The 10,568-nt window shown below is 37.8% G+C and overlaps 1 protein-coding gene across 8 annotated transcripts; it reads right to left on the bottom strand.

The window, feature by feature from the left end:
- Positions 1-344: 344 nt before the first annotated feature.
- LOC100492398 (loricrin) lies at positions 345-9,109 on the bottom strand. 8 transcript variants are annotated; one of them, XM_031891231.1, is made up of 9 exons: positions 9,005-9,109; positions 6,486-6,542; positions 6,006-6,071; positions 5,336-5,704; positions 4,703-5,218; positions 4,096-4,149; positions 3,124-3,567; positions 2,109-2,187; positions 345-930 (listed from the first exon to the last, which is right to left on the bottom strand). In XM_031891231.1, the coding sequence occupies exons 1-8, from the start codon at positions 9,063-9,065 to the stop codon at positions 2,144-2,146; spliced, it is 1,611 nt and encodes a 536-aa protein (XP_031747091.1). In that variant the 5' UTR covers positions 9,066-9,109; the 3' UTR covers positions 345-930; positions 2,109-2,143. The 8 variants fall into 8 exon arrangements, with proteins under 8 accessions (XP_031747091.1, XP_031747093.1, XP_031747087.1 ...); XM_031891233.1 differs by having other exon boundaries at positions 4,703-5,095; XM_031891227.1 differs by having other exon boundaries at positions 4,703-5,377; positions 5,420-5,704.
- Positions 9,110-10,568: the final 1,459 nt, after the last annotated feature.

Here is a 10,568-nt window from a genome sequence, read left to right as displayed (position 1 = left end):
CTTCATCTAGAATCTTATTCTCCATGCTCCAAAATTGAGAGGCACTTTTTCAAAATTCAGCAGTGCTTTTACAACACAAGTGTTGTACTATTTTGACCTGAAAAGAAAATGACCCTGTCTCTGAATTACATATGGAGCAAGGGTCACAGTGGATTCCTCCCATTTGGCTAGACCCTAGATATGTAACTGGATCAAGCACTGATGATCTTTGTAACACACTATGTAAAATGGCCGTGCTATATACATAAAAGATAATACTAGGGCCCCAGATAGAGATAACCAGCATTCTTTTTCTCATTCTTTTATTATATATGTTTTTAAGACCAAAGATAAAACAAAAAAAATAATTTTATAAAGATGTTTATTAGACGGTGATCACAAAATTTAAACTTTATCCAAATCATTTATTTGCTAAGATGTTAAAACGAGCAATATGGGAAATATTGATGTTCTCATTCAAGTGGATATGTTGAACTGGGATGAGCCAAATTAAAATAGCCTTTTTATTCTGGTATGATTGTGTTTTGAATAAAAAATGACTCATACTCAGGGCAGGGATTCCCTTATCTGCTGCTCTCTAGCTGCTAAATGACAAGCAGCAGTATCCCCCAGCAGCAGGAGTTTGCCATTATTCTGCAGCGCAACTGGTATAGATTGGTATGGTATGGTATGGTATAAATCAAAATTCTTGCCGCAATATATATATGTCCCATCTCTATGGAACTCTTTAAGTATGAAATTACTATAAATGAACCTAAAGCAGCTAATTTAGATTGAAAACATTTCGCCTTTCTTTTGTAGCACTTTTTTTCCAAAAGGATCTTAAAAACAGGATCTGGTAAAACAGAGAACAGTGTAGATATAATATCCTTGGCACAGTTAAAAACTTTTGGACACTTGCTGCAGTTGCAGATAAAGCAGAAAATTGCCCTGTAAGAGAGAGAAACAATGCTATTAGTCTGTGTGACCTGGAAAATACTGTTGTGCATACAGAAGCTGGTAATAATTCCTTGGTTATATAATTGTGCATTTACCCACAGACACTCTATGCCCTGAGGCTGGTCCTGCAACGCCCCCCAGCACTTACCTTTCTGGCAACGGAAAGGATCTGGGGGGTGGGGGGCGTATGCTAGTGCAGAAAGCTTAATTGCTCTCTTTGCACTAGAAGAGAGGAATCTCTGGTTTAATAACTGGAAAATTTGCCCTTTAAGTTACCATGAGCAGCTTTTTGCTGCACCTAACTTACCTCATGGCAGCAGTGCCCCTGTGTATAATCAGCATCAAAGTCCCTTGACCCAGGACTATTCTTCTATACCTTGTATTCTACAAAAGAACCCTCTTCAAAGGGACATATTGCATTTTTTAGAATCACTCATCATGTAGACCAGTGCTGTCCAGCTGGTGGCCCGCAGCCCACATCCAGCTCGCAGCCCCCCTCTGTGTGCCCCCCCCCCAACTGTTTGGCTGCTGTGAGTAAGAAATTGCTTATCTTGGGTGCCATTATTTGTGTTATATACATATGTGTTTGTGGCTTTATACATACTTATGTGTTGTACATTATGTATGGGGGAGTTCTATTGATTCAGCTCGCAGCCCCCCCACCTGTTTGGCTGCTTACCTTTGTGTAAACTTTAAATGGTATCAGTACTGAGATTAACTGGTCTGCTGTATTGTTCACACCTCAGATTCAGGCTGTAAATAATTACAATTTTAAAAAGTATTTGTATAGTGATCCACAGATCCAAAAATCCTTATCTGGAATACCCTAGGTCCCACTATTGGATTCTAGCCTAAAAGAATCAGGTCTTGCCCAGAAGTACTGTAAGATGTGCACAGTCACAGCTCTGTCATTACATGGGAAAAGATTAAATGCAGTTCCCTGTCACATCTGACTAGCTTCTTACTGGCTGCCATTTTACAGTCCCAGCTGCACTAGTGCACAGCCTGGGAAAGCAACATGGAACAGATGGGCTTTTCTAGTAAGGTTTTTGAATGAAAGCAATTTTTAAGAACACTTTTATTTTTAGAGAAATATAATGCAATGACAAATACTTTTTCATTACATAGTAATCCAGCATGCCTTTCTGCTGCCACGTAGGCACAAATACCTTTTCAATTTAGTATCTTTGTTTCAATTTTGATTCTATCGGCCAGACTGGGGAAATTTTGCTCCTGAATGTGAAGAACCTGCAAATAAAAAGGATTATTTAGTGACACATAAACACGGATGCCTTTTGGGATCAATGTATTAATAAAATGTAATAGAATTTTTTGGCAGTTATGGAAAAAAAACATTTGTCTCAAAATACTACATGAACAAGTTTCACCAAACAAATTTGCCTTCCAGGTGCATTTGAAGCAGCTTTGCCAACACTAACAGGTTATGTTAGGTCCATACATACTGTTTAGTAAAGCGGGCTTGACTTGGTTATTCCAGGGGATCCCAGTATGTAGGTGTGTGCACCACCCACTATGGAAAGCAAAGGACTTCAAGTCCCAGAATCCATCACTTAACAATGAAACCAGGTAAGGGAGTTTGCATTATTGTGTAAGTTTAAGGTGGGATGTGAAACTTGTGTAAAGAGATGATGATCAAGGTTTCCTTTCAATATATGGAATTAGGTATGCTTGTGTAGAAAAATACTTATTTCTGGAGATTGAGAATATAGACATAAGCCAACTGAATAAGCTCATTTCTAAAAGGGAGGAATAACAATTGAGCATCTCTCTCATTACCTCATACAATATGTAGTTATAACATCAGTGAAAAAAGTTGTTTAGAGGGAATGATGACTACATATACATGGTGTTTTATTGGTTTGTTGGAAGGTCCTAGAGATATGTATGAGTTATTTGATTGGCTGCTGGGGATTTATGCAAATAAAAATTCACCTGTGTGGTTCTTTAAGTAAAGGAAAAAAATGTTCTTGTTCTTCTTCAAATTTAATCTCCATTTACTGTTCTTTCATTGTATAAAATTTGAGCGGAGAGTGTTTTGGATGCAGAAACACTGTCAATCAGAATTTCTTCTACTGAATGATAATGTCATTGGTTTGTGATATATATCTCACATAATGTTTGATGTATGTTAAGACATGCAGCCAAGAGTCCTACAATAATTACCTGAAGATGACCCAGTTCCACCGCTAGAAATATATCCTCCTGCTGACCCACCCCCTCCTCTGGCAGGTGGTGGATTGTTGATAGCTCCATAAATGATTGAACCTTGCCCTTGACTCTGTCCTTGACCATGTGAATAACTTGATGAAGAGCTCCCACCAACAATGCTTCCGCTTCCTGCTGATCCACCTCCACCTCGTGGTGGTGGATTGTTGATAGATCCATAAATGATTGAACCTTGCCCTTGACTCTGTCCTTGACTCTGAGAATAACTTGATGAAGAGCCTCCACTAATAATGCTCCCGCCACCTGCTGACCCTCCTCCACCTCGTGGTGGATTGTTGATAGCTCCAATAATCACTGAATCCTGTCCTTGAGGTCCTTGTCCTTGAAACTGTGAAATGCCTCCACCACCTCCAGGTCTACCATGGCCATGAATGTTCCCACCTGAGATGATAATGATGATTTAAATAAAAAATTATAAAAATATATAAAAGAAAGATAGAATGATTATTTGCACTTTTTAAAGAAGCACAGCCAAATGTTGGAATTAGCATACATGTATTTTTCCTATTCATTACCTAAAGTAGTAAATAGAAAAGGTTATGGTGCATAAAGTCACTATATTTCATTCCACTGCCAGGAGCTACCTAAAGTTCAGTTTTTAGTTGCATTTCATTAAGCACATCAGTACATTCTATCACTGATATAAAGGTCTGTTATGTACTCATGTGCATCAGTTAAAAAAAAACCATAAAGGCTCGCAGAGTTATAGTTCATGCACTAGATCAGGATGTGTTTGGCATTCATCTTTTACTTTTGCTTGCTACCAAACACCAGAAATTCAGTGCATATTTGTTGTGTCAGAGATGTAGATGTATTTCAGGGGTACACAGGCAACGTCTGCACCGTTACAGTAAAGAGTAGAAAGAGAACTTTTCTGGGGAACATATGGTTACTGAAAATATCTCTTACCTGGTCTGTTTTTACATCCGGGTGACACTGGAATGTCATCGAGTGTTTTCCCTCCTGTAATTTATTTGAGATTTTTGAAACACATAAAAGTTATATGAGATAATTGATGGATAATAAATTAACTCAAATGCAAAGTGCAATATATGGCACTATTAAAATCCTGCAAGATTTAGTACAGATACTTTAAACCTTGCTTGTGCTCTTGCACAAGAAAATAACTTTCTTCTAGTAAAATAGACACTAATGCTGTTTTTGATGCTGCACACCAGAAATGGTGTCATTTTTGCTTGAGCTAAAGCTTTCATAGCAGGTGCTAATGTTTATTGGTAAATCATAAGGAAGTTGAGACACATGCAATTTAGCAAGTGGCCTCAGTGAGACTAGAAAATATCCCAATTTGTATCCATTTTTATGCTTTGCACATTACAGTTAGTTAATGAGCTTTATTATGTAAACTGAGCATGCACTTTGGTCATACTAGAAAGACAATTATTCCATGGCATGCATATGTTTCAGTGTCTAAACCCTTGTTTTGCTGAGAACTAAATGAATACACTTATGCAGTTCATAAAGTGTACAATAAAGTACAATGTTTTTTATACTTTACCTGGAAGGATAATTGGATTAGAAAGGCCACTCCCAACACTAACAGAGCTTTGTTGTCCCACTTGTTGTCCTCCTCTTACTCCTCCATATCCACCTCCCCCTCCTCCACCTCCAACAGCAGCTCCACCTCCTCCAAGTCCACCAATAACTATTGTTCCTCCTCCTCCATGTCCACCACTGGTTATTACTCCACTTCCTCCATGTCCACCACTGACTATTACTCCACTTCCTCCATGTCCACCGCTGGCTATTACTCCTCCTCCATGTCCACTACCTCTAATTACTTCAAGTATCACAGAGCTTCCTCCTGAAGCACTACCAGATGATGAGCTTCCAAATTGGTAGGAACCTCCTCCAGCAGACCCAGAGCTTCCCGATTGGTAGAAACCTCCTCCTCCAGCAGATCCAGAGCTTCCAGATTGATAGGAACCACCTCCTACAGCAGATCCAGAGCTTCCAGATTGGTAGGAACCTCCTCCAGCAGACCCAGAGCTTCCAGATTGGTAGGAACCTCCTCCAGAAGATCCAGAGCTTCCAGATTGGTAGAAACTTCCTCCTCCAGCAGATCCAGAGCTTCCAGATTGGTAGAAACCTCCTCCAGCAGCAGATCCAGAACTTCCAGATTGGTAGAAACCTCCTCCAGCAGATCCAGAGCTTCCAGATTGGTAGGAACCTCCTCCTCCTCCAGCAGATCCAGAGCTTCCAGATTGGTAGGAACCTCCTCCTCCAGCAGATCCAGAGCTTCCAGATTGGTAGGAACCTCCTCCTCCTCCAGCAGATCCAGAGCTTCCAGATTGGTAGGAACCTCCTCCGCCAGAAACAAACTGACTGCCATGCATAGATGATTGGGAGCCAGAGGACTGAGCACTGCCTCCTCCAGAAGCTTGAACCCAAGATGCAGATCCCCCTCCTGAGCTTCCCCCAGTTCCTCCACTGGCACCAAAACTGGATCCACTACTAGATCCCATGGATGAACCACTGCTGACTTGACTTGAGGCAAATTCTATTAAATGGAATTCATTCCAGAAGAATATGTAACAAGAAAGACAATTATTCATTGTAGTTTAAACAAAAATAAACTATTAATATTTTAGGTACATTATTTCATATAAAAACTGACAGACAGTACTGGAGCGTAGAACTCCCCCTACTCCAATAATTCCCCACAAAGTAATGCAAAAATAAGAGCTCTGAGTATACTCATTTACAAAAAAACAATATTCTGTTGTTTTGGTTGTAAAGTGAGACAGACAAAAGGAGTGGTGATTTTTTTTACCCCCTATCAGAGAGGAAAACGTTCTTACCAGAGTAACTGCTAATCTGTATGTATCCCGGAGTTCCGTCACACACAGGAATTATTGCTAAGGGATCTGTAAGGATGTTATATGAAGGTAAGGCAGAAAAGAAAAATACACATACATATTATGTTACATTATAACATCAGAGTATTGCATGCCATGGGGCAGAGCTATGAAAAACCCACCTAACAAATGGCATGACTTCCATACAAAATTTACAAAGTATCTTAAACCCACCACCCCCTCTATAAGCCTGCATCCCCCATCTAACCGATTTTAAAGCTGCAAACCCCTCATATACCTGCAATGTTATAATGCAGTTATGTAATAATAAACTTCCAACTCGCTAAAAAGATAAGGAGAAATAAGTACAGAGAAAATGTGGGTGAACAAAGAGGTGGCAGATAGTCTGCCATCTGGCCATGCAGTGAGTACCCCTCAGAGAATAGAGAAATCTTAAAATAGCTCTGATTGCCAATGACATACCAGACGAACCAGTCAGTGTTTGTTTAGGATCTCTGCAATATTTCCCGGTTCCGGCACCTATAAATGTAAAGGTACATTACAACTGTTATAATGACAATGACACTGGCCCATTGTTATATTACTAGAAGATAGTAAATGAACTGAATGACCATTAACCAGTACTGAGCTGTTTCACATTGTTTAAAATAGGTCAGCAATTATTGCAATTTCCAAAGCAGTTTACGATTATCTTTTTATTTGCAATAAAATTGACAAATATTCCATTATTCTTAGGTTCCTTCTCTTTTTATTAGTTCTTATGTACAATAGTATCATTTTAATCATCAGTTACTGATGTTTCAGGGAGCTAATTATAACAATATGTTAGTTACGACATTTAATATAAGGAATAAAGTGCAGCTTCTCCTTTAACAGTAGATAGTAAGCTTTAACAAGCAGGGCCCTCTTTACCTCTTAATTCAGTAACTATATGCATCTTATTTCTTTGTTTGATGTATATGCCCCTCTGTTGTACAGTACTGAGAAAAATATGGGTTCTTAATATGCATAATATGAATAACTTAAAATAATAGGATATAACACTTGTGTCCAACCAGCAGTCCCCAGCTTTAGGCTCATTTGATAAGTTTAGTTACTGGACTAATACAATTTATATATTGTAATAAAATTTTACAGACATTTAAGTAATATTGTAACTCCATCTAAAATCTATAATTATACGAGACAGTGGGGGTCATTTATAAAATTTGCGCAGTGCAAAATTATTCAAACAGTGAACATATTTTCCCTGCCCATGTTTATATTTATAAAGCTGGACAAGACCGGTGCATTTAATGTGCAACAATAATTACAAATTTGTATTTGCAGTGCGAAAGCTTTTTAAACATGGCATATTCACAAACTGCAAATATTTATGTGCACACACTGCGTCCAAGTTACGCCACAACTTTGGTGGCGGATAAAATGTTCGCTAAACTGATTTCACAAATTGCAAATTTATATTCGCAAAGTGAAAATTGGGGCTATATTCATGCACAATAAACATGCAGAGAGGCTCAGGCAATCCACAATCTCATTTGTAAATGTTGGTACACAATTTGCATCTCACTGCAATTCACAAAAAAACAAAGGCAAGACGGATAATGCAAAATTTAGTTTAGGGGAGAACATGCACAAAACAACCATTTGCTGAAAAAATATGTGCTGCAACTTTCTAAATAACCCCCAGTGATAGTCCAACAGCTGTAGCCGAACTACTGCATTTATCCTCTAAAAAGGGGACAGCTGACTCAACAAGGAGTTCTTAAAGAGGTTGTTCACCTTTGAGTTAACTTTTAGTATAGAGACTAATATTCGTATAGTATAGAGAGAAATATTCTGAGACAATTTGCTGTTTTTTTTTTTTTTTTTTGTTCACCAGCTCTCCAGTTTGGAACTGCATCAGTAATCTGGTTGCTAGGGTTCAAATTACCTTAGCAACTAGGGAGTGGTTTGAATGAGAGACAGTGATATGAGTAAGAGAGGACCCGAATAGAAAAATAAGTAATAAAAAGTAACAAGAGCAATAACAATTTAGCTTGACAGAGCAACAGTTTTTTGGCTGCTGGGGTCAATGATCCCCATTTGAAACTATAAAACTTAAACGTAAATGTGAACCACCCCTTGCAAATCTTCCGTTCTATCTAAATACAAATGTGCCCAGGTACATATACAAATTACCCAAATGGCCCAATGAAATTTCCTTTCATGTAAGTATCCAGTTCCTCTGGTATGTAAATCATTATGGGGGTCATTTATTAATACTGGGCTAATAAATCAGCTATTAACATTTTTAAACATAGTTTAGAAATGAGCCCATATGTGTTCCATTCAGAAGAAAATCTAATTAATGAACTGGTGGGCAGTACTGCAACACATTTACAATGGTGCAACCAGTCAGTGGTTTCACATTTGATTGGTTTTATGATTAAAAATTATTTAAGCTTCCGAATGATTGCTACCATGATTATTTAATGTGCCTTGCTGTATTTCCATATATAAGGCTTTAGTAAAATATAGACATGTTTAAAGGACACATCAACCCCAAAAGTTTTTGCCTAATTAAAGAAAACATAATTCTAAGCAACTTTTTAAAATATTTGCAGTGCTTTAAAAGTTATTTGTAAATGTAATTGCTATTGAAAGCAGCATTTGCTGAACTGCTAGTTGTTACTTTTTAAATAATGTTGCAACTGGCAGTCTCCTCCAGCAAGGCAGGGCTGTCAGTCAGAGCCACCAGGGCAGATAGTAGAAAGGACAGACAAACACTGCTGTTAATACCAATTATATGTACAAATAACTCAAAAACCCTTATAAATATGTAGTGAATCTATATTGCAAAGTTGCTTACAATTTTGTTTTCTTTTATTAGGCAAAAATTATATTCTGGGTTGACTTGTCCTTTAAGTTAGGCAAAGCTCTCATTATGGCACTATCATACCACAAGCCCTCCCATATCAGAAAATATCTGTTTCACTTACTGCAGAGGCTGAGACTCATGACCAAGACCAGGAAGGTCCCCGGAGGACCAACCCCACTCATCCTGTAGACTAGGAGACACTGCCACTGTGTTTTCCCTACAGAAATTACAGCCTTACAGCATATATATATGAAAGGCTGGGCTAGTGGGAGGAGACTTGGTTTGTATCTCTATTTTGGCTCATTATTTAGAAAAAGCTTGACAAAGCATGTCTCACTAGGGTGTGAAGCACACATTCATCTGACTCCCTTGGGTGTGACTGTTTATAGGTATGGTTTTACTTGGATCCTAAAGTTTTTATCCCTGCATTTCTAGGGCGGAGAAACATGTGACTCAGCATTACAAACTCCTGATAAAGGTTATTTAAAGATAGCAACATACAGTTTTTAAAAAAATATTTTCCATCTCTTTCACTGTGGTTGTTGTTTTCATACACATCTTTGCCTGAATGGCAAAACAACATAGTGCATTTGGGCTCTTTTATCAATGATCTGAAAGTACATGCCCATAATGTACTATACTTTTTCAGCATGTCAGCATAATTGTGTTTGTTGCAATTTAGAGCCGATCTTTATGCTTCTTCTGGAGTAAAAGATTTACACTGGGTAGTGAATACCTGTTGTGTCCCATGTGGGCATGTTCTTATACTTTACCACTGATGTGCACTACTGATTCTACACATTTGAGCTTTTTATTGTTTTGGTTTCTCATATACACCCTTAATTTTTATGCCACAAGACCTATTTAATTCGTTATGCTGTATTGTTTACTGTTATTTGCCTATCCCCAGACTTGCTTCTTGCTTCCTGTGTCTTACTTGTGTTCTGACCTTCTGCATCTCTCTGGCCCTATAAGGTGGGTTTCATCTCCAGTGGTGATGCTACAGAAAGAATAAAAGGGGTGCTTCACCTTTATTTTAACTTTTAATATGTTATAGAATGTCCTATTCCTAGCACCTTTGCAATTGGTAATCATGATTTATTTCTTATTTATTTCCTCTGTTACATCTTTCCAGCTTTCAAATAGGGGTCACTGACCCCAGCAGCTACAAAACTGTTACTCTGTTTTTGTTCCTAGTATTACGTTTTATTCCTTATCTTTTTATTCAGGCCCTGTCCTATTCATATTCTGGTCTCTCATTTATCCCACTGCCTGGTTGCTAATGTAAACAAGACCCTAGCAAACAAATAGCTGTTGAAATTCCAGTTGCTGAACATAAACCTAAATAGCTGAATAACAACAAAAAATAACAAATGAAAACCAATTGAATATTATTGCCTATGTCATACTTAAAGTTAATTTAAAGGTGAATTACCTCTTTAATAATCTTGTTAATTAAGAATTTTATTTCAGAAAGAGAGCAGTACATTCATTTTTTTTTGTAGCAGAAAATATTATTTGTGGGTGTTACTAATAATATTTATACAATAATAATAATAGGACTCAAAGAAGTTACAGTTTTGGATAGTAGCGTCCACTTATATTGCACTCTAGGTGTAAGCACTAGTCCATGGAACTGCTAATTGATTATATTTTTAAAGCTCTTGTACAAAATGGGAGGATAC

The sequence above is a fragment of the Xenopus tropicalis genome, chromosome 8, assembly GCF_000004195.4.
Source record: "Xenopus tropicalis strain Nigerian chromosome 8, UCB_Xtro_10.0, whole genome shotgun sequence".
NCBI classification, from domain to species: Eukaryota; Metazoa; Chordata; class Amphibia; order Anura; family Pipidae; genus Xenopus; species Xenopus tropicalis.
Note: the sequence above shows the minus strand (reverse complement) of the source record. Positions and strands in the feature narration are given on the sequence as shown.

Excerpts from the sequence above, each read along its gene's own strand:
- LOC100492398 (XM_002940942.4), bottom strand. The coding sequence starts at position 9,065 with ATGAGTGGGGTTGGTCCTCCGGGGACCTTCCTGGTCTTGGTCATGAGT. Across the intron at positions 6,072-6,485 it reads AACACTGACTGGTTCGTCTG|ATCCCTTAGCAATAATTCCT; the intron begins GTATGTCATTGG and ends ACATCCTTACAG. Across the intron at positions 4,150-4,702 it reads TAATCCAATTATCCTTCCAG|GAGGGAAAACACTCGATGAC; the intron begins GTAAAGTATAAA and ends AATAAATTACAG.